General features: G+C 41.0%; 2 protein-coding genes across 2 annotated transcripts in view; one reads left to right on the forward strand and one right to left on the reverse strand.

The window, feature by feature from the left end:
• Positions 1 to 995: 995 nt before the first annotated feature.
• Positions 996 to 13,526, reverse strand: LOC104941535 (HEAT repeat-containing protein 2; the record flags this gene model as incomplete). The annotated part of the gene is made up of 7 exons (XM_010766636.1): positions 12,612 to 13,526; positions 11,404 to 11,588; positions 11,178 to 11,302; positions 10,824 to 10,942; positions 8,976 to 9,208; positions 2,564 to 2,707; positions 996 to 1,164 (listed from the first exon to the last, which is right to left on the reverse strand). Coding segments are annotated over exons 1-7 (1,513 nt in total), but the record flags the coding sequence as incomplete, so codon positions are not given.
• A 611-nt stretch (positions 13,527 to 14,137) lies between these two features.
• LOC104941536 (cAMP-dependent protein kinase type I-beta regulatory subunit-like) overlaps positions 14,138 to 25,000 on the forward strand; it is a 39,796-nt gene continuing 28,933 nt past the window's right edge. Inside the window, exons 1-2 of the mRNA XM_010766637.1 lie at positions 14,138 to 14,287; positions 15,595 to 15,782. Of these exons, the coding sequence (XP_010764939.1) occupies positions 15,609 to 15,782 (174 nt within the window). The 5' untranslated portion in view covers positions 14,138 to 14,287; positions 15,595 to 15,608. The remainder of the gene's footprint in view (positions 14,288 to 15,594; positions 15,783 to 25,000) is intronic.

Below are 25,000 nucleotides of genomic sequence, written 5' to 3' on the forward strand. Positions count from 1 at the left end.
ACACACACACACACACACACACACACACACACACACACACACACACACACACACACACACACACACACACACACACACACACACACACACACACACACCAATCATTGGGCGTGTTATGGAAAAAATCATAAGGAATTTAGCCTTAAATTCTGCGTCATTTGACAATCTTAATATCCATCCAAGTGGTACTAAAAATTGCTCCAAGCACCATTAACCCTTTCTTTTGAAGCCTACATACTCAAAACGAAGCAGTAAGGAACTTCCTGATGGTGCAGGTATAAAAAATTAAGCATCCGGAAACATTAACGTAAATAATAACCTGCTTTATAGTGTGTCTAAAGCCTTTCAATTGTGTTTTATTGTCAAAGTTTATAGATCTGGTTTATCTTCACGATCTATTGTATATTTTCTACTTTTTAAATGCTGTTTTAATTCTATTTTAAGATGTTTTAATTCTAGAATTGTTTATTTCCACACTTTAATTTCTACTTGGGTGCAATGCCTTATTTTGTGTTGTTGTTTTTTATGCTGCTGCACACATTTCACAATTTGGGATCCAAAAAGTACCTCTTATCTTATCTTATTACAAATAACTTCTATAAACAATCTGGATCATACAAGAGAGAACCTGAGCTGCTGGTTTTGATCTTGATGATGGATCAGGTGTGAACAGGACAAACAATTTGAGGCTTAAAATATGGCTTAATATGAGTCTGAGCAAGTTGAGGAAAGATTGGCTTGACAACTACAACATGAAGCAAGGTTTAAAACAAGATGGAGATTATACAGTCTCAACCAACGTGAGGTTAAATGGATCCAATGATCATGTGCAGAATGATGACTGATGATGTAGTGCGTTTCCATCATTAACAGGTGATTTGGGAGCCAAACCTTACTGTACATTTCTGACTTTATTGTGTCTCTATACGTGCAGATTTCAGCACCTTCTGTATAATTTGGCAATGTCTTGTGCACATTCAGGCTTCACTTCTCACCTGATTGTATGACTATGATATGCAGTTGGAGTCTCTGCGGGGAGTAACTGGACCAGGTGTTGACAGAGGCCGACAGCCAGCCCAGCAGCTGGCCCATATGTTGTCTATAGAGATCCTTCACTGAGTCCAGACCCTGCACCTTACACAAACACTGCACGCTCTCCAACGCCTGTGGGAGAGAGGGATAGGTGAAATTAAATTAAACATTGTTTAACCTGCAACATTACATTTTGGAGAAGTTAATCAAATAAAAGACGAAGAGACAGAGACGAAGAGTTGATGAGAAAAAGTGATACCAGAGCAGAGGGTGTTGTGTTAAAGTTGAACAATTATAGCAGTTTGCTTGTAAATTTTCAGGAATTCTCACACGGGAGGCAGACCCATCATGTGAACCCATGGGAAGAACAACACTGCAGACATGACACACACACACACACACACACACACACACACACACACACACACACACACACACACACACACACACACACACACACACACACACACACACACACACACTAGGGGGGGAAGGCAAGAAAGAAAGAGAGAAAGCAGAGTAAATAATTGTCTGACTCTTTAGGGCAGGGGAACTGACCCTGTAGGGCTCTCCATAGTTCCCTTCATAGTCCCTCAGGGATGGACAGGGACTGAGACAATGTCTGAGTCACAGATCGGCCCCTTCTGAAGGAAGCTAGACAACCCCGAGCTGTCCAGTGATGGGAAATTCTTGCCCTCTTTCTGGGAAAACAAGTTCCGCTTTTCCTCTGAGTCCGGGAATGCCCAAGGCCATTCTCACCCTCCCTCTCTTTTCCTTAATCCATTCCTTCTCATCTCTTGTCTAACACGGCTCCACACAGTGATGCAGAGTGCAGACAGACGTAAACACACACACGCACTGGTGTGTGGTGTCTGGCAAGCATCGCTGCCAATCCCTTCCCGCTCCTATCCCTGTCATTAGTCTCCTACGGCGACAAGCAGTTAGGCGACATGCTGGCCTCAGATACCGCTGGCTTCACTTATCACTGTTCCTGTCCGTCCCTTTGCATTTAGAGGCTGGCCACAACATGAGAGCTTGTTACTTGGAAATCACTTTGCTGTTGTGGCCTGAGAAGGCGTCATGGAGCCACACATGGAACTGTGTGGATGACACACACCTGTTAAAGAGCAACTCACCTTTCCCCGCCTGTACTTTTCCTTTACTTCATTCTTTCTTTTCCCCTTACCTTGCACCCGCCTCCTTTCACCCAGAACTGAATTTAAAGTTCCACTCCAAAGGTGCAATTTCAGCTCCCCTGGCTAAGTGGGTAATCATACAGTTAGCCATGCCCACTTTGAACCTGTCCAAATGCTGACATTCCTAAAATAGCTCTCTTACTTCATAAAACCTCCTTACCATTCTAATAAAAAAGGGATGGGAAACTTAAATTGAAGGGGAAACAAGGTACAAAGAAAAATCAAGGTAGAACATTTGTGTTGTTGTTTACCCACGTGGAACTAATTGACGGCTAGGCTGCATAGGGGATGTATCTGCGATTGCATCTTTTGAATGTTGAGCTGTGTTTTCTCACCTTTTCGCTGAGATGTGGCTCTGGACAGAGGCTCTGGACAGTGACCAGCACCTGCAGCAGCTGCAGGCTCACTGCACTGCAGTCTGACTCGCTCTGACACAGCAGTGCATCCACACAGCCCAACAACTGCTCCAAGTACACAACCTGGGAAGGAGAAAGACATATTAATTATAATCTGGTTGTACACACAAGTAAGTGCTCCAAGTGTTTGCCTTGAACGTCTGCCATGTCTATCAATAAACCCGATTGCACTTCAGACCTCACAAACTTATTTTATTGCTCCACTTTGTCTTCCACAGAACACCATCACAAGAAGTTAAACAGGCTTCTTTGTTTTTTACACAAAAAATAACTGAGTGATCGACAAAATACAATAACTCAGAGTGAGAACTTTCCAGACATGAGTGTGTGTGAGATTGCTGTCACTTGTCAGCCAGTGTTGTGGTGAGCTCATGTTTAGACAAAGACGCGGGGCGGCGGCTAATTTCTATGCCATTACTGGGATCATGGCCTTGCTTCCTGTTTTCTCACTGCCTGTCATTAGAGCTGGATGCCAGGGGGTGGGCTGGAGGATTGAGGGGGGACATGGAAGGTAAGGTAAGTGTGTGTGAGTTAGAGAGGGTGTGTGTTTTTGTATGTGGAGAGTTAAGAGCCATTAAAGATTCATCCAGGTGTTTACTTTGGTCTTGTGAGGGGGACTCAAGTGTGTGAGCAACCTCCTCACATGCTCCCTCATTCAAAACACACCACTCACTGAGCTCGACAGATAAATACCAGTGCTCCATCACTGGGGGGCGCACTCTCTTTTCACACATTTGAGTAGCTATTGTACCACACAGCTTGGCGTTCATTTTGAAGGAAAACAGTTGTCAAGTCAAAGATGCTCAGAGGTTTTTAAAATAAAAAAGAGAGATAATGGACTTTCAGTCTGCAAGCCAAATATACAAATGTTTTCATTTAGCAACAGAATGTTGAGCACACACTGGAAAAAATCTTGCTAGCGTATCTTAAGTCCAGGGTGTAAGCCAAGTGTGTAAACATGTTTTTCCTGAAGCAGTTTGAGGCTAAACTAAACGTTCACGCAGCCCTGAACAACCAAGACTCTCCTAGCTCGCCCACTGCACTGTGCTTTCTTGTTTGAATGTGTTCACACAGTCATTGATGAGCCAAGCCATTCACTGGCACATAAACATAGTCTGAGTTTCAGGGAGGCAGTAGTGGAAATAACGTGACAAACAGTGGCAGACATAGCCATTAGCGTATACATACGCGGACATGCATATTATACACAGACAACAACCATTAGGGCTGGCTAAGAGAGAGAGAGAGAGAGAGAGAGAGAGAGAGAGAGGGAGAGCGGAAAAAGTAGTGCAGTGTAATGACTAGGTGGACACCTGGAGCCGGGCGAGATACACCTGGTTTCATTGGCCTGGGCACGCTCCAGGGGCCTCGTTGCGCAGAGTGTGTGCATCTGTCCACCACTGGATACATCCATTACACACACACAAGCACGACTCCACTTTAAGAAGCCATACCAGCCGATGGATTCCTATCCAGTGGGGAGACCACTCCTCACAACTACTGATGTTGCTATGGCAACAGGAAAAACAAACACTGGCGGTGCATGGGACGCCGACCCCTCGCAGTAAGGTAAAGTTTGCTATGCTGCCTTTCTTCTCCTCTCTTCATCTGTCGTTCAGTGGAGCAGGGAGCAGTCCGCAGCTGTCACTCATGACAAAGGGCAGGCATGCAGTAGACACGCTGATGTATGGCCGTATGTACTGTGTGTTTATTCAACACAATAGTGGTCGCTGTGACACAAGTGCAAACGTTTCTCCATACACAGACGGGATGAAAAGACACAGAGCCTTCTTTTCTCCCCACTCTCCTGCCGTTCTGTCCCTCTAGGCTACTGAAGGCACTTCTTACAGTTTCACCAAGACAGCATATTAACTGTTGACAAGCAAGGTTGTAAATGTGCCCGCTAATTCACTGCTAGGTCCCATCTTTATGCCTTTCTTCCTCTCTCTTGGTACCATCTTTACTATTTGACTTCAGCCCTGCAGATATTGTGATGCCCCGGTCACCATGGCTAAACACAACACAGCAACACTCAGGTGTGTGTTTAATGGTGGGGATTTGTTCATTCTCTGTGGAACACCACTTTAAAAGGAAACCTGTTTGCGAATCAGAAGCAAACACGGCCATTTATAACCTACAGAGGGTAGCTCAGAACACAGTGGCTTTTCTGACCACTGGCTCTCCTTTCATTTTCCCTCAAACCCTTGACATCATCTTCAATTTATGACCAATAATATTATTCATCGAGAATCTGTCATTTATTGGTATAGGCAATTTTTCCCCCTACTGAAAAAAAGAAAAGAAAACAGGGACTTTAAAGAGTCAGCGTGGTTAAGAACTGCATAAGTATCAGTTTGCAAATCTTCATCTTGTTCGCCAAACTCCCCATGGAGCCCCGCCGCTCCTTCTGCCTCTGTTCACTTTGAAGAATATTTATATTTCATTCCCTAACAGGCCTAATTTGGTCCAAGACAAACATTTTTTCTTCCTTTTCAAGGGTCAAGTGGCAAATAACTATTTTCCAGTTGGATCCAAACACACATATCTTGCAAGTTTTATAGAACCCTTATTTAAACAAAAAAAGTCAGATGAAATTAAACATGGCAACTAGGTCCACTATTCCAATGTCTATGTTTGGAAGTTTGCAGGAAATTAAAACCACAAATAAATAAGTAAACAAGTTCCAAAAAAAATAGTTCAGGGCTAAGCAACACTTTGTTTTGAGACACTGAGGGAAGAGAACTATTCAGTGTCAGTATCTGATCCCAGAGAGAACGAGGGATGCAGGTGTTCCTGTCTCAGTGGTGTCATTAACAGCTACACAGTGACCTGGCCCTGCGCCCTGCTACGTATGAACCCTGCCTGTTGTCGAAGAAAGTTGCAGGTGCTTTGTCTGGGTGAGCTATTGAAACACAACATGTCTTTTCCGTCAAAAACAGAGACAGAGAGAATGGCCGACGGAAATAGATGGAGAAACAGACAGAGAGGAAGCAGAGGTCTGCCTCCATCTGTGTGACAAACTGTCCCGTCCTGTTAGTTCTCCCTCTCTGGGTGACCTCGCTGGATCGCACCGAGGGAGGACACAGGGGGTCAGATTCCCTGCCATTTATCACCAGCCTTGACCAGGAAGGCTTTGAGATTTCAGGGATTCTTTTAATGCCGTGGTTGAAGCAGAGTCCGGTGCAGACCTAACACATGGTTATAAAAAACTAAACAAAGGCTATGCGCTGACGGTTGCTCTGAGGGGTCAGAGTAACCATGCGAGGGTCAATAGAAATTGGTGGATTTTTGTTATTATTATCCCAGGGAGGACATTCTTGCAGGCCTCACTGGGAGGGGGGGTTGGGGTCATGGTTATAGGTGGGTCAGTAGTGCAGCTGTATCAGAAAATAGCTCAGTTATTTTGATTCTGAAAGGGAAACATATTTTGAGCAAGAGAAAGGGAAGCAGTGCTGCTCCGAACCCCATGAAACTTTTCCACTGGTAGACTATTTGCAGAGAAGCTCACATGGAATTTGTAATCATTGCTGCTATGCAAGTTACAAAAATAAAATAAAAGTTATGTGTGGGAGCACATTTCATATATGCATGTGAAGGAAGTCACTTTGACCAGAGACTTGTAATGTTAGATTTGAAAACCACCATGTGGCCGCACTGTCACTTGATCAAAATCGGCATTTTAGAAAATGACTGAAAAGTGAACCCACTAAACCAACCATGTGTACAGTAGTGCTGTTGAAAAGACTTGTAGGCTCTTTGACTCAAACCCTTTCAAGAGATGAGGCATCTTATCATGAAACTTATTTCCATAAGGGACAAATGTCAACATATATAAAGTATGACTATTGCACAGCCCTGCCAAATGTAAGAGTTTTATGGTCCACAGAGAGTGTATACAATGACTAGGGCTGCTCGATTATGGCAAAAATCATAATCTCGATTATTTGGGTCAATAATTGATATAACGATTATTAAAAACGATTATCCATTTACTTTGAAAACATCAATTTATTGGAGAAAAACTGTATGTTTTTAACAGTTCATTACCCTGAACTTTAAGTATAATTCAACTGAAAAACCAATACAAAAAAAAGAAAAAAAAAGAAAAAAAAAGTAATAATAATAAAAAAACAATCGTTTTATTTCGATTACGTTGTTTTCGTTATCGTTGCAAGCCATAGTCGTAATTGCGATTAAAATACGATTAATTGAGCAGCCCTAACAATGACCATCTATGACATTGTTAAGATCACCTAACAAGACTGTTTAAGAAAACAGCTGAGGTGGTGAATCAAGACGAAAAACTTGGCAAATCTGTCATCAAAACAAGTCTATGTATTTCAACAAATGTACCAGCCAACTGTTTACCCTCCCGCAGTGAAATGCTGACCTGCTGCAACCTCATTCAATTTAACAACAGTAGAGAGATGTGGTTTTACTGCGTAGGAATGCAGCAGATGGCTTTACTGGCCAAGAGCAGTCATCCTCAGGTAAATAAGGTAAAAACAGATCAGCACAATCTAACCCAACGTCTCCCTGCTGACCTGTTGATATTCCTGGCAGACGTCAGGATGGGCCAGTTTGTTGGCCATCTCTTGGAGATGTGGTTTAAGGAGGGGTTTGGAGCAGCCTCCCAGCACCGCAGCCAGCACCATGAGGGGGGCCCAGGGGTGAGAGGAAGAGGAGAGGTTTGTCACATGATCCAACAGCAGCTTGAGGAAGACGGCAGGAGGGACAAAGGTCCCCAACAGTTTAGCAGCTGCCAGGCTCTAGATGTTGGTACAGAGAGATAGAGAGGAGAAGAGAAGCAGAGGCATGAACGAGTGGAAAGGAGGACAGGATCCACTTTTTTAACCTCCCACACATCACTACAGAATCCTCCTATGTAAACAGGTGCATCCTAAGTCCTTGAGCTGGGCTGAAGTTCAACAGATGTGTTCTGAAATGAATCTGCCTGCAGGGCTCGACATTAAGGGCTGCCCGATGGCCACCTAGTATTTAGCTCGGGCAATGAAGCCTCACCTGCTGGTTGCCCGATCGGCCAATCTATTATGCCAGTATCATGCAGCTCGCGGATCCAGTAATGAGTGACCCGACAGTAAAACTAAACATATCTATAACTAGTTTAGGTAGTTTGAGAGGTAATTAAAATAGCTACGTGTGATATTCTAACCTGAAGTGTGTGTTTTGTCCGCTCACCGCTGCATGTGATCATGCAGAGCTGCGTGTCGACTCGTCAGCAGCAGCTGATCTCTATCTCCCGTCAGATTAGACTTCACTCGCGTTTATGTCCATATCGATCAGATCTAGCTAGTTCTAGCTAATGATATGACTACCTGCTTATCAAAAGACACCTAAACAATAAGTGTCGCTATGCAACTGGTTGAGGCCACAAAGTATAGCGCAGCATTATGCATTTGTTTACATGCCCACCGGAACCCCACCGGAACCCCGAGGTATTACCAACAGATCAACGCACAATCGACCCATACAGCACATCTCTTTCTCCACATTAAGTGTTAGACATTAGAATTGACTATTCTTGTCTGTCACATAAGTGGCGCAACTGAAGCGGTATTGCGCTAAAGGGAAATTATTTTGAAGGAAGAGATTTAGATTTGCCGGCCAACGGGAACTCTGACGTCGCCATTTTGTGTGCTTCGCGGATGCGCTCGGCTCCTCTCGACTGCTGCTCGGGTTTGCTCGTTCAGCTTCCGGATGAGGAGGCATTCGTTCGACCAACTTACAGTAGATAACATTACAAACATTTTTAACAGGCGCCATAATAGTGTAAATAATGTTTGTTTTGGCAGTTACAACTGAATGTAATGTGTTCTACTTTTTTACATCTGGGAAGGCATTTGCCTTCATCAGATGGAAAGTGTCTTGACCAACAACTTAAGTATTTCTTATAGCTATGCAGGGCATGCAAGCGAGCTAACACAAACAAGAACAAACAAACAAGTGAAATGAAGAATAAATTGAAATTGTACAATATAATATTGTGGTGGTTCATCTTATAATTCAGTCTAGAGAATGCAGCAGACAGCATCTAAGACCTGCAAAAATCTAAATGTTCTAGGGGGAGGCCCCCCAAACCCTTCGTGCATCATTTTGTCCGCGTGCATTTTTCAGGGCAATCTCTATTGGGCTCAGGGCCATCTGTAAATTAGCTTAGATGGCCCACAGGGCCATCTCCCAAATTCCTTAATGTCATGCACTGGCCTGTTTATAAACGAAATTGTTTTATTGGGTCTTGAGCTTTACTAAACCAAACCTGATCCAAAACAGGAAATACAGTATGATGAGCGTCTAGATATCTGGGACTCACATTGCTGACCACGTCCCTCTCCGCGTCGGTGCTGGCGCGGTAGAGGATGGCCAGGAGGGGCTGCAGATGCTGGACGCTGTGGTCCTCGGCGTGGAGCAGCAGCAGGGAGAGCAGCTGAGAGGTCCTGACCCGCGTGGGCACCAGCCAGTCCGTTATGTCGTTGCTAATGGCCGGCACCAGCCGACCCAGGTGTCTCACCACCAGCTCTCTGCAGCCAAGCCCTGGACGCTCCACTGGAAGTGAAAAAGTTCATGTTTTCAAACACATGTACAGTATACTCTTCTACTGTTACAGATCAACTTTTGAAGAAGGTCTCTCACTCCAACTACATTCTTCTCAATTAGTGGATGTCTTTGTTTTCCTGAATGACCTTGATTAATCTCCCCGAGAAGGGTAAGATGTTGATTATCATAAAAGGTATCTGAATGCCTTTTTGATTAAGTCAGCCAACACCTTGTTTTTGACAGTCCTTGCAACACATTTTTTGGTTCCATTAGATCGTTCTTCCTTGGTCACTATATCAAACTTTTCTGAGAGTTTCTATAGATAACTACAATATAGACTACAAACAAGCTCTAGGAACATCATTTACAGAACAATACATATGACTTATTTCCAGGATTTCAAATATCTGCTGGTTTCTAACTTTTCACTTTGTCTACCAATCTTCTTCTTTTTTTTTTTTACGGTTATGGTTTCCTCGCAAGGCACTTGTCATTGCAAGTGAAACACTTTCTTAAACAGTCCTTTACATTTGAAATCCAGCAACCCTTGCTCCCCCCTCCTCTTTCTCAATCCCACCTTGTTCTTCTCTCCTTTAGGCACACTAATGAGAGGAAGAAGGGACTAAAAGGAAGACAGATATAAATCAGAGAACCACACTAGGACAAGACTAAACAAGCCCCTTTCAGGTCGTCTCTCACTGTCTGACAGTGACCCCTTCACACTGGGAGGCCCGGCAGATTTATGATGGCAAGTAAGAGAAAGACAAAGAGAAAGAGAGAGCCTTTTCCTTCCCTTCCCTTTCCCTTTCCTTTCCTGTGCCCAGGCAGAGCCCATATCCATCCACCTTGTCAGATGTGTAGCTGTGGGACACATACAGTTCATATAGGGTCTTCAACCAGAATGCAAAGCGTAGGAAATTAACCCATTACATGCAAGCACATGCATGCACACACTCATCAATGCATGCACGTGTGATGACTGATGCTGGAGCCACGGAGATCATGTTCAGGTTCACAATCATTCCTGGCCCCAAGGCAGACGCTCTCAGAGACAGAGCAAAGAGAGATATTTGATTCAGCAAAGAGGTAGAGATAACAATTATATTCTAAATATACCTTTATAATTATTTAAATATACGTTTATAATTATATTTAAATATGCATGGTGCGAAGACAATGCACCAGCAAGAACCTCTCCTCTATTAAACTACCAGACTTCAGAAACCTTTCCTTAAACTTCACCTTTATAATTATTTTAATAAGATAATCTTACAGAGTGTAAGAAAGTCTGAGTCGGTAGCCTAGGCTTAAACTGGATCCCAGGGATTTTCTGCCAAGTTCCCCCCAGGAAACATCAGGTCTGTCTTGAGTACAGTGAAGTCCTTGAACTAAGTTAATCATACATTGATTTGTGTATGTTGCTCAGGTTAGAACATTTACATTTAAAATCACTCTGCTTCAAACATGACATTTAAATGCTATAAAAAAAAACGGAGCAGAAAATGTATAGGTGCTACAAAACACTAAATATTATATTTTAATAATATACAATAATATAATATGATATAAAATAATAAGGCTTATTACTGATTGAATAGAGAGAGCAAACCATGCTGTGACTGACCTCCTTGTGGGTAGAATGGAGGTTGGGAGAGAAGAAAGTCTAACTTGTCCTTGATATCGTCTTCATTCTCCTTCTCCCACTGGGCGCCTACCTGCTTCCATAAATCAGCAGCTAGACAGCTGCAGGAGAGAAGTGGAAACACAGATCATTGTCCCGACCATCTGCCAGTGCAATACATTGTATTTTAGATATACTGTAGATAGTAGATATTTATTGGATGTTTCCATTTCACTTTTAAATCCTCTGTAAGATATTAATTGAATATTTGTCTACAAACCAGAAGAAATTGCAGTATATAAACAGATGGCGTTTCCTTTTATAATGATCAAGGATAAGAACAATGTCCATTTGTACCTTATTTCTGGGATCTCATCACTAATACAGGTCAGCAAGAGTGGGACGAGTTTGTGGAAATAAGAGTATCTGTCTTTCATTTGAAGTAGCCAATCACCAACGACCACAGTCACAGCTCTTCTCACCTGGAACAAAATAGAAAAATCAGATATGAGCAACTTAATAAACAGTACATTAATTGGCACACAGCGGGTCTTCTAGCATTGCATAGTTGCTTTAAACAAACCTGTGGCGAGTCATCAAACAGTCTCTGAGCCAGGTGAGAGAGCACGTCATCCACGTTTTTCCCGTTGCTGTGCTGAATGACAGCCCCGGTGGCTTCGATGACTGAGACTCGAACCCGTGAGTGTTGATGAGCAATCGTCTCCATGAGAGGCTTCATGAGGCTCTCAGCCTGCATGTGAAAGTGCTCTGAAGAAAAGGAGATAAAATGAATTTCAGTCCATTAAATGTTTGCGGTTGAGATGGGTAATGCATTGATATATTATCAACACTGAATATATCCTGGAATTATGTTTTCAAAAAACAAATAATGATAACTGGGCATTTAAATAAGGGCCCTTTGGCTTGTAAACTTCCTGCCAGAGAATATTAGGCAGGCTAAATTAATACATAATTACTTAGATTAAGGTACTACTTTTCAACAAAAAGTCCCACTGCTAAAATATTCACATAAAATAAAATGTTGACTTGAATCCAATGAAAAGGGTAGTGATCTACTCGTCCAGTGTAGCAATACAATGCTGCACTGTAGGTCTTTTTTTGCTTAGGTACTGAAAGACTTCATAAAATGAAGTTAGATATATATGGTTTACTTCTCTTGAACTATTTTATTTTATTTCTATTCCGTTTCTTTTTGCACTATTTTTTATTGTTGTATGTTGTATGTCTATATATTTATGTTGCATTGTTGAAGGAGCCTGGGACTTAAACTTGTATTGCCATAACTACTGTGCATATGACAACAACACCTTTGAATCATTGAAATAAAAAACAGTAGCATTTTCATTAAAAGTATTCATATAAAACAGAAGAAGCACTACATTCAAATTAAAATGGTTTGTTTTATTTGTACTAAGAAGTTACAATAATTAGTTAAGATTTGGAGTCACAGCGTCACATGACCCTGTTGAATCTATTGAAAAAACAATATGGACCCGCGTGCGCATACGCGGAAGACCATTTAGATTGAAGGTCCCGTATGTGAGCGTCCTATGGTTGCCTACAGTCTGTAAAATGACATCAGAGGCAAAGACTGTGGTAAGAAAACGCCGCTAGATCCGGAATTAAAGTTTGTCAAATATTCAACATAGACTAACTTCACTGCAGTAAGAAAGCGAGTGTTTCTGTCGTAATCAACACACGTGTCGGAGTCCGTGCTTCGGAACCATGGCAACGACATACTTTTTCGACAACAAAAAAAGTGTTACCAACCTGGCAGAGACTTTGCCACGTTTATGGTGCATTTGCAACTTTCTCTCCTGACATCTGGGAACGGATCGACGATGGTTCTCTGCAGTATGTTGATCATGTCTGTGAGATATGGGGCTAAATGCTTCCCGCACACCTCCACCGTCAGAGTCAACATCTCCACAGCCAACAGCCGGAGTTCTTCCGCCGTCTCCAGGGTCTCCTTCTCCCCGAGCCTCTGAGCCAGACAGGGCATTAGATAAGGCAGCGACTCCTCCGGTTTAGGGACACAACGAATAAACTCTGTTGTCATTGTTAGTGCGGTTTCTCTGCATCTTTCCATCGGGTCTGACAGGCATTTAAGGAGAGGCTTGAGTAGGGCAGAGAAAAGCTCCTGTAACACGCTGCTGGAAAGTCCTTTATCTACTGTCTCCCTCTTTATCAGCTCCAGAGCCCTCTTCCTTGTCGACTTATTGTCTTCGTTTAGACAATTTAAATGTCTGGCGAGTCCTCTCAATATTTCAGAGGAAGCATGCTCATCTCCAGCCGCCATCGCTGCCATCTTGACTGTTATCGTTATGGCAACCTGCAGCTGCACGACAAAACAAACGGCTGCTTTACGACAGCTTCCGATTCAAATGCTCAAACTTTATTTGCACTCAAAATCTTTCCTGTTGCTACTGCTCGCAGCTCTCTAGTCCTTTGAATCTAAATGTCGGATACATCTATGTTTTAAATATTTTCAGGAGAGACTGATTGATAAATTGAAGTTTATATTTTAGAGGTCCACAATCTGTGCTTCGATTGTGGCATTGTAGCCCAATTTCAGGAAAACCTGTGGTTTAATAACTTTGAATTATTGATGTGTTTTGTGTTGCCTTGCTGGTCTGCTGGTCAATAATACACAGGAACTACACTCATGTTAACTGGGTTAATTATGTTTGCCAAATTCCCTATCCATCAATATAAAACTAAGATTTTCTCTAAAACAATAAAACACACAAACTCGTAAACTAATGTACAGTTTATATTTTCTTTATAAAGTGTTACGTTTCTACATGTTATATAGGAGTAGGCTTAAATTAAATTAAATGCCTGGACAAAGTTGGCTTCACAAAACTTTACAGATGTGTGGTTGAGATAATGAAGGCATGAGTTTCTAAATCGTGTGCGGTCCAAATAAGGGCATTGGTATAGGTATTAGGAATTATTTGTACATAATGCAAGAACAGTAGCGAAGAAATACATAGACATAGAGCTTAAGCTACAGGGGAATAAATCATTATAACAATCATAAATATACCATTATTGACATACTGTAGGTCTACATAATGTCACTAAGAAGAGAAGATGGGGTGTGTGTAGCTGGTAATTTTCAGAGTCTCTAAATTGCGTAGTCTGTTTTTACATTTATGGATCAGTTTGTTTCATAATGATGTTACAGAATTGCACCCTAGTAATTTTTTTAGGGTGGATGTTTCCTTTAAAGATCTTTTACCTGCAAAAGGGTTGACGCGTGCTCGCTGCCGCTGGCCTCGTGAGAGCGCCGCTGCGGTCGAGAGGCTGACAGATTGACGTCATCGGGACTGACGCAGAGCGAGCAGAGAGGCAGAGCGCAGCAGCATCCCTGCTTACCAGCGGCACCTCACCAATCTCCAGCAGCGAGGTGTTTTCTCACTGAGCATCCTACAGAAATAACGGTAGGGACACCAGCGAGGGCTCCGAATAGGCAGTGTTTTTATAAACACATAATAGCGGTTAAGAAGAGGCCCCTCATGGCGTTTACGCCGCAGTATTTCCCCTTCGTTGTGGTTTGGTTGTCATTGTAAGGTTAGCAAAGCTAGCTGGGCTAGGCGTCTATTGAATGCATCTGAACAGGTGCTTATCATCACAAGCTCAACCGTGTGCATGGCAAATGTGTTATTTGTGGCCACTGTTTTGCCATTTGCTTTGAACAACATGTGATAACTGCCATGCCCTGAACTCATACTTGCTTTAGATTTATTATGCATAGAAAAACATCGCAGATGTGATTTCCATTTGAGGAAGTGATACAAGGTATAGCTAAGCTACACCTGCTCAGCTTCCTGGCTTGCTGCTACGTTATTTGGCATTACTGTCTGACATAATCATTGCTGTTGTGAGTTGTCATACACTATTTTTTATTTAGCTCTGAATCCACCTGGAAAATTGTTACTTTACTTGCTTAAATAAGATACCTTAAAGCACAAGTTTCCAAAACGTTCATGTTCATTCAACTTCATCAATGAAAAATCATTCAAAGGGCATTAATGATCATGCAGTAGTCATACATTAATTGTGCATGACCTGAGTATACCCAAATTAGGGTTTGTCAACAAGGATGATATTGTCTATTCCTGGGTACTTTAATCATGTTATTTATATCTAAAAATCACAATATTGCTATTAACTAAAGACATACCTGTTGAAATATTTAAAGATAAAATAACTAGACAGCAGGATCTTTTATTGGCTGTTTAAATACCTCACAAATCAAGGTACTTTATTACATTGATACAAATAATATTATTTATTATATTTATTTGAAGCATTTCCTACAATAATCGAATACACCTACATATATCACAAAGTTAGCTACCTCTTAGTCGACAGTTGACCAATTTATATTGTCTTAAGGTGTATATCGTCATATTTTCCAACCCTACAGCTTAAGTAGTAACTTTTTATTGGTATTTACAAAATGAAAGATCTTTCTTAACTACCAAAGGTAACATCCACCTGCAACAACTACCTTCATCAAACACTTCCATGTGTGAAATGCCCATTTACATCATTCCCATGTTCCATTGCTCCTCCATTCTCATGTTCCTCTTATCACACTGTATGTGCTGCATTTTGCCCTTCATTTTGCCCTTCATTTTGCCATTCATTTTGCCCTTCATTTTGCCCATTTACTACCCCTTCTCTATTCTGCCTTCCCTCCCCCTCCTCTCATGGTCCACCCTGTTTTCTCCCTCATCCACAGAGATAAAAGATAAGATGGCCACCTCCTCCTCCACTCTGGAAGAAGACGAGAGTTTGAAGGGCTGTGAAATTTTTGTGCAGAAGCACAACATCCAGCAGATCCTCAAAGAGTGCATTGTGAACCTCTGCATTGCAAAGCCTGAGCGTCCTATGAAGTTCCTGCGGGAACATTTTGAAAAGCTGGAGAAGGTTGGTGATAACAAAGTTTTGTATAATTTAGGTTTCTCTTGAAGTTATTATGTGTAGTTTAACCTTAATATTACAAATATATGACATACATGTTGATTGCAGTGTGTGCCAGATTCAAAGTAGTGATTCCAAGCCTGAATTTCTCTGATATTAATGTACAAAAAAGCCTATATAAATGACATTTTCCATATATTTTATGATAAAATAAGATAGGATGGGCCTTTATTAATCCCTGTGGGGAAATCCAGGAATAAATAAGTGGTTATTATTACAGGCTGGGTTACAATGAAGTAAGCTGTTTTAATATTATGGACAATTTCATATATAAAAAACACACATTTCAAGTGTGTTGGTATGTCATATTCACCTGGCACATATATAAACTGGTTTTATTTCTTTGTTACGTTTCCTCACCTTGTTCCAATTAATAACATTATCACATACTTGTATTCAAACTGTTATAATATAGATTTCATTTTTCATCCTACAAGGGGAGAATTCATTTAGAGGTTTGAGAACCAGACTGTTTGTCTGTCCGTCACAGCAGAGAGTAGAGAAGGCTTTTTTTAATGAAGATGCAAAAAAAAGATCATAGAATGGGGTTAACACTGGCAACCTTCATAGCACAGTCTCTTTGGCAGACCATGTGAATGCTCTGTGTGTTCTGTGTCCGTCTCATAAGCATATGAGTTGGTAGAGTACTGTGTGGCATATCTACAGAGGCAACGTTATTTTGCATTGAAGTTGCTTCACTGACTTCTGCTGTTGTTGGTCATATTTTACCCAATATGCTTTTCACTATAATATGGTGGCCCACATTTTAGGCCTGATGGATGTTCCTTCCAAACATTTGGCTTTGATCCAGTGGAGTTGCAGATGGATATTTGGCTCATGAGTTGATCATTTGATATCTTCGTTTCAACAATGGGTTCTTCTCTTTAACTGTTGCACATGGGTCATAAAGGTGTATGAGACGGAGCTGTGGGCTGTGAATATTGGCCTGAGGAAAGTTAAGTCCTTGGAAAGAAGTTTTCAACAAGAGAAGTGATTGTGAGGCGACATCAGATATAGCAGTGCTTAAATTCACCATGCTGATGCCTGGAGGAGGGTCTCTATCGTTGCTTGCTGTGAAGTGTGTGCGTTGATGATCATGTGGGAGTCATCTGATTTCATATTTTTCTGACATGAGAAGGACTATTTTGGTTTTTATGGCTTGTGTTCATCTAGGTTTTCAGGGCATCAGGACACAAAGTACAAGGTCAGGGCCAGAATGTTCCAGTTCCAGTCCCAGTTATGTGTTTGCATCTGTCCACTACATCTGGAGCTACTGTCCTCACAGAGCTGAGTGTGAGCACAACATTGGTAGTAGAGCTTCTGCTGCATAGACAGAGAGGCAGCACGAATACTAATGGTTAGAATAGAGCTCAGAATAATAGTAGCAAATGGTGTAAAATGACTTGAGGCACATCTGCACTGCATACTGTAATCATTATGGCTCAATAGCAAATGAGCATCAAAGCTTTTGTGTTGTGATAAAAAAACCTCTATGTTTTAAAGTAGTGAAAAAGTATATGTATTACATTTAATATCTATTTATTGGATGTTATATCAAATCTATTGACAAAAATAGCATATCAAAAATTCTGCCACATACGATTTAGATTCGATTCAATTATAATTATAAGACAATATCAACACCGAAAGTTAACATTCAAATTAGCTCACAAAAGGCAACTAACATTTGGTTTGATAACTTCATTAATGGGCTCTTTCAGACATTTAAACGAAAAACAATCCATTCTTTTTATATAAAATGAGTGAAAATAGAACTCCTGTAATTGACTATAAATTGCCACATGCAATGGGAATTTCAAAATTAAGGCATATCTCAAAGACACTGATATGTATCAACGTTTTAACTTTTCACCAATGATATTGCATGGTTGATCATTGAATAAATGCATCATAACTACACTGTAGCTATGTGCAAATGACAATAAAAGCTTTGAATCTTGAATGTCATATTAATGGATCATTACAACCCTAATATCTAACGAAGAAATAAGCTAGTCTACATGGGTCTTTAGCTTCCTGAAAGTGGGCTCTGCTACAGTCTTTATGTGTGACTGGTGAAGGATTAATACAGTGGCGTAACAAGGTTGTGATTGGCCCCGGGGCAAATATTGTTTTTGGTCACAATCAATGCAATGATTATTAGCAGTAGTTATTAGTGCAAAAAATAAAACGTAGTGGCAGTTACGTAATTGCACGTTATCATAGCATTATTAATAATACTAATAATAATAATATAATATAATATTGCACATAGTTATATATAGCAGCGAGTGTATTTCAGTGATGGTACTTATATGTATATTGCACATAGTGTTGGTGTGGGAGTTCATTACTTAGGGGTGAAGAGTTAAATAGTTTGATTGCCACTGGGAGGAAAGACCTCTTGTGGCGCTGTGTGGTGGTTATCGGTGATCGGTGATCTCAGTCTATGGCTGAAAGTGCTCCGGTAGGAAAGGTTGATTAAACGGTTCGCTCGTCACGCAAGGGTATCACATGACATGAAAGGGAGCAAGGCCATTGGACAGACAAATTACAAATTAATTTAGGTTGCTTGCGGTTGCTTGGTTACTTTGAAGACTGCGTGAACCGGTCAATGCCATTGGGGCCCCAAAATATATATATAAAAAAAAGAAATATATAAAAAAAATATTATTATTATTATTGTTTTTTTGTTTTTTTTTGTATGGGCCCCTGGCCGGCTCTGCAACGTCGATAGTTACGCCACTGGATTAATACATTTGATTGGTGGAATACAGCACCTCACTCTCTGCATCACATACCCATCACACCTTGTGCAATAAGTTAATGTATGTTAAGCTGCTGAGCTCTGCTCCATCCTGCTGCCTGAGCTGCTGCAGCTTTACTTTTCACTACACTATCCTCATTGTTTTGGTATTATGCTTCATCGCTGAATACAGGTCAAGTCGGGTCTGATTTCTGGCAGCCTGTACAATTATGAAACTATTGTTTTAAACAAACTAACATTTTTCATAATATAATTGTTTTCATCTCCTGTACTTAACCTTCAGAGTTTGTCTGTTCTCTTTTTATTTTCCCTCAGCTGTTTTCGTCAGCACTCGTAGCCCAATAGAGGTGGTAACTTAGGCAACAGTCGAGGATAGATAGACTGTTTTCTATCCTGTGTTAAATGAGCCCCTTTATTTTCAAAGTTTATTTCATCCCTCCTCTTTTGTGTTCAGGGTTTTCTTGTGTGCCAATTAGATCACTGGGTATTTTCCCCTCCCATTGCCTGACCTAACTAACCTCATTTCATATCTGCACAGGATCCATTTCATGCGGCTTTCACGGTCTTATCTGGAAAATCTCTTTTCCCTGTCTCAGTTTCTCCATCGTTTGCCCTCAGTGTCTTTCTTTTTTCCCCCTTTATTTTCTTTCTTTCATTGTTTCTTCTTTTGTGCTTCTATTTTGTTTCCCTCATCTATTCTCAACACACACACATGCAAACTTGAGAGAACCAAATTAAACATCTAAATATTTCGTTTTTTAACTCTTGTTTCAATATATCAACAGCTGAGTCTTTGGTACTCTTTGCTGATATTGTGAATGGGAAAATAACAGGCGTCTGCTCCCTTTCATCCTGCCTATTTATGCGTGATAATGATGCCTATGATCTCTACAGCAGTGGTATATTGCTGTTCTCATCTCCCAACTCTATCAGCTCGGCTCAGTTTGTATGTTTTGGCACACCAACATTTAAAAAGACAGCATTTACTGAGTCAACTTAGCTGAGTTTTTATAGTATTCTGACACAACTGTCCCTTAATCAATGTTTTTTATTAGCTTTTGTGTTCTTCGGAATGATTTACTGTAAGTATGTGGCATAGCTGTTTAGTTTACATTTAAATATTTGTTATTGGGCAGTACGTTTGTTCTTATCAATGCAAAAGCTGTGTATCAGTCTGCATCATTACTGATCGGTCTAATAGAGCAGTGCCAGGACTGAATGTGTGAATGTGGATGTCACTGAATACATCAAGTCAGCAGCTGCCACCGCAGATGTTTTATTGAATTGGGCATATTGCATCTTCACAAGGCTTAACAGTATTTTTTGGCATTCGGGACCACTGTGGCTGGCTTTGTGTGTAAAATTAAGCTGCAAAAAAGAAATACTTTCTATTCTGCTCTTCCTGTTTCGTTTTGTGAGAAAATATTTGATGACTCACTACTAATGCACAACACTTTGATCATGTCCATACCACCTGCACTGGCAAACAAATGTTCAGCGCATGAGAGCCATAACTATTCAACTCCATCTGTAAGGGTGTTGTGCTTGGAGTCTAAATTATATATTTGGATGACTACATGACTTGGCGCTGTTTTGTGATCTCAAATTGAAACTTAGCACCAAATGCAAATGTGTCTTTTTTGTCTTCTGGGGTTCGGCATTAATGAACTGAACAGGTGTATTTTCTAACAGTAAATCCCTTTATATGTTGTTTTAAAAGACCCTAGCCATAGAGAAGTTGTTAAACACCTTTTGCGTCCTCTGTGTATGTTTATATCTGTTTGTCGTCGTGTTCATGTGTTAGTATGTGTTACGGTTTGTACAATGCTCCCTGTGTGCTTCACACTCACAAGACGATCATAAGTTTGTGTCTCATGCTTCCCTCCTGCCTTTTTACAATTCCTCCCTTATCCCTCTCATCACTCATCATTTTATTCCACTCTGAATTCAGCAGCCATGTCCATTCGCATTTTGTCTCATCTACTAGCATCCAGTCATATTTAAATATTCTCTTTTCTTCTTCTGTACTCTATTCCTCCGTCACCTCACACAAACCCTCCGTTGAATTGTCGCACTTAGACTTGCTCTTTTACTCAATTCTTTCCTCTTAAGTTGCAACTGAAGAAAACACTTGGCAATTCAGCATCCATTCATTGCCCTCAGAATACATTTACATATAATTGTATTGTATAAAGCTTTATATTTATTTGCTATAAACTAAGAGTTCTTTCCCATTGATGTTTATTTTGCCTGCTTTTCTTGTTCTGTCTGACTTAAAATATGTAGTTTACCATAACATAAGACAAAGGAAAATATACTTTAACAGTTTTCTGTTAGTTAATTAAATATGTTTTTTATTGTAATTTTTTAGTATCTTTATTTACCCTAATAAATCTTATTTTTATTTATTACATTTTTTAATTACTATCCATAGTATTATGTGATGTAACTGCCAAAGCACTTTATCATCACATCATCTCTAATGTTTATAGAGCAGTGTGGCAATGATTATACGTTGGTGCCACGCATTCTTCCACATTATAAAGCATGTCAAGTAAAACAAATGTCAACAATGCTGCCTCAGCTCTGCTTGTGAACGATCCCATCGCATTGCATTATGGGAGAGCTCCTCACTTTCTGTCTGTCAGTCTATCAGTCAATCAGCCACTCTCCCGCCATCCCCTGTAAGCTGAGAAGCCTTTCTGTGCTGCCAGCCATTCAGCTGTCACCAGGACCCATCATAACAAATCCTCCAGTCCCTCCAAGGGCCTCTGATTGACAATTTGTCAGGAGGGTTTGGTTTTGTTTTGGGTTGGCTGGCAGTTGGAGGTGAATTAGGTTTGGATTAACCCCCCTATGTTCTACTTTTCTCTTATGTTGTCCCAGTCTTTTTAGTGCTCTGCTTTATGATTATTACAGTTATTTTACAGATGTGTGTGCCAGTGATGTGTATGCAAACAACATATTAGTGTAGTAATGAATGTCTCCAGCCTGTGTGTTCACTCATCACCACCATGTTGAGAGCAGGGTATTCTGTCAAATCAACACTGGGTGCACGCAGTGACCCGGGCCTAAACCTCCTCCCCAGCCCACCCTGGGGCCCCTACAGGTACATTGGACCCCCAGCCCCTGTTTCCCTGGTGGTCCTTTCTTTGTCCTCTTTCATCTGCCTATCAGATCTCCCCCCCCCCTCCCAGCTAATCTGTGGTTGGAGTGAGAGAAAAAGAGAAAAGGTGTAAGGTGTACATCTGTAAGATGGAAAGCACTTATACAGAGGTGGCAAAAGAGATTAGTAAAACTTGAATAACTAAGAGTTGGGCTGCTACTAATTACTTCAATGATTCATTCCATTTTCAAAAAAGCTTTTGATGTTTCTTTACTTGTAAACTACTAACAGATGAGTCTATCTGCACAGCTCTAAATAAATAGATCATTATTTTTTGATAGGTTAGTTTCAATTTTGCCTTTTTTAAAGTAGATTTATTCATATTGTCCAATCAACAATGCAGAATCCAAAGATGTTATGTTTAATACAAATTAAACTAAATTACTCTTATGATTACTTGATTAGCAATATTATCGCAAATAATTGTTCCTGTCAATTGACAATTAACTAACTAAGAGTGTTAGGTCTTGAAAGATCTAATTTTAAATCCTGACAAAAGGCTGCATGGTGCAGATGGATGTGAAACTAATCTTGTACATTAACTGAACATATTTAAAGAACTGAACAGCAGTGATGCTTCATTAAACTACAACTAACATCCTGCTAGCATAAAGAAAATGTTTGCGTGATGCAAGAGGATGGGGTTTTTCTCATGTAATGTCAATGGCTGTCATATAGCAACAGTTTAATCACGACTACTTACAGAAAACTAAAGTAGGAAATGTGGGGTAACCATTAAACCATTAGGATTACGACACAAATGTGTGTATGCGTGTGTGTTGCACAGCAGTTTATTGTCAGGAGGTCAGCAACACACACACACACACACACACACACACACACACACACACACACACACACACACACACACACACACACACACACACGCGTCTTTGGGTCAAGCGTCTTTGGGTCTAGAAAAGCGCTATATAAATCCCATTTATTATTATTATTATTATTACACACACACACACACACACACACACACACACACACACACACACACACACACACACACACACACACACACACACAGAGTCCTAATACATCAGAGAACTTTCTGTCCATTGTGGTGCTGTAATGGTGTGGAACAGAGTGATGAGTAGACTGTTAGCTCTGCTGGTGGATCAGCTCTCCATGCTTCATTACGTGTGTGTGTGTGTGTGTGTGTGTGTGTGTGTGTGTGTGTGTGTGTGTGTGAGAATGTAGGTGTGCGTGCCACCGTCGCTTCCTGCTCAGACTTATCGCCCAACTGTTCAGGATGCTCAGAGAACCCAGTTGTCATAGTGACGGGGGGGAAAGCAAGAGGAGCCCGCTCATTGCGCCACCTGATTGTAAGTGTGCGTGCGCGTGAGGGAGAGGGGGAGAGAGAGAGAGAGAGAGAGAGAGAGAAAGGGCTGGAAAGCAGAGACAGAGAGTTGCGCAGAAGCGATGGAGAGAAAACCTTTTTGCTGTGATCAGTGTTTCCATCAGTAGTCTTGTTCTTCAGCGGCTGTGTCGCGGGGATTACAGACAATTTGCCACTCGCGCTCTCTCACTCTCTCGGAACACAAACTTGGATTCTCTGATTCCTTACCCACACACACACCTAAACTCAGTGGTCGCTGAAGATGCTGCTGCTGCTGTGGTGTGACATGTGTGTCAGGTGTGTATGAGATGGGGGTCTAGGTGTGTTGACTCCCATGCACACTTTGACACACTCCCACTTTGACTTGAGGGACATACAGCACGCCTGGCCAGGGGCCCTCTATCCCATGGTAAATACCTCTGCTAACAAACTTAGCATGTAGTATAGTCTCATTAAGGCAGGAGCAAGTAGGATACAACACTATTTGTTTTGTTGGAAGGTAGAGATGGTTTGAGTTAGTGTGTGTGTGTGTTGTCAATAATTCTGACTTATAGTTTTTTACTAAATCAAGGAGATAGAGATGCATGTATTGTTGCTGCTTCAAAGGAAGGGAAGTGTTTGTTTTGGCTTTGCCCTTGATGTCTTTAGATAGTGGTGGTGTGTTACCAGACCTTTCCACCTTGAATACGCTGGAGTGTGTAAGCTTGCCTCTCCCCGTGCAGTCTGCCTGTGCATGAGTTTATGAGATTGTGTGTGTGTGTGTGTGTGTTTTGCTCTCTGGCTCTATCTTCCCTCTTCTCTCCTGCTGGCTGTGTCCCCTCAGGCAGTGACTCTGCGTAAGCAAGAAGTGTGCGTATGTATGTGTGTGTGTGTGTGTGTGTGATGTGCATTTTCACACTGTTATACACGGACAGGGAAAAAAGCATCACAGTAACCTTAGGGTGTAATTAGCAGGAGAGACTCAAAGTCAAACAGAGAACAGAGGGAAATGGAGAGAGAGACTGTCTGTGATAAAATGATAATTAGACGAAAGGAAAACGACAAGAAATAAGTAAGAAATAGTAACATTATAAGCTGGAGCCGTTTTATCTGACTGCTGTTTTTTTTTATCATTATAGCATTGCTGTATGTGTGCTCACATTTTGCTGCTGAGATGATTGAAATAGATGGAGAGAACTTGAGGAGAAGTGCTGATTTGTTAGGTCTGGATATGACAGTTTTGTTTGTCTCAGTTTTGAGGTAATATGACATCCTCTCTCCACCTCCCGCTCTCTGTGTTTCTGTTCTGCTAGAGACCTCTCTGTCACAGGTTATCTCTCTCTTCCCCTGTCTCTGTCTCCCTCCCTGTCAGAGTACATGTATGAGCAGCAACAATTTCTCCTCCCTGCTCAAGGCACTCAGAAATCACTCTGCTCCAAAATACTCCCAAGTCTTATTTTCCCTTCTCCCCTCTACCCTTTTTGCAGATAAAAAAGTGTTCTTACTATGTTTCATAGAAAATGGTTGTACTTGAGTTATAAAATGCACTCTAATACAAACTCGATGGTAGCAAAAAGACAGACTCGATATGTTTCTTCTTTGCATTATTTTGTGTGCATTTGCTCTTGAGGGTGTGAACAATCAATGACCTCAATTAATTGCTGCCCTTTTTAATGATCAATAATGGATTACATATTAAAGTTGATAGAATACAAATAGCTTTTTGATATTAACATTGAGTATTGTCTTAGCACAAGCAAAATAAATGAATATAATTGACGTTAAGTGTTTTTTTTCATAGATTTTAAATATCCTAAATGTCATTGTCAAATGCACTTAACTATGGATGCAAAGTGGTGATGTTGTGTTATCGAGCAATCAGCTGATTATTTTAGTGTAAAGTA

Source organism: Notothenia coriiceps, unplaced genomic scaffold, assembly GCF_000735185.1.
Source record: "Notothenia coriiceps isolate Sejong01 unplaced genomic scaffold, NC01 NC01_scaffold00003513, whole genome shotgun sequence".
Classification (NCBI taxonomy): Eukaryota; Metazoa; Chordata; class Actinopteri; order Perciformes; family Nototheniidae; genus Notothenia; species Notothenia coriiceps.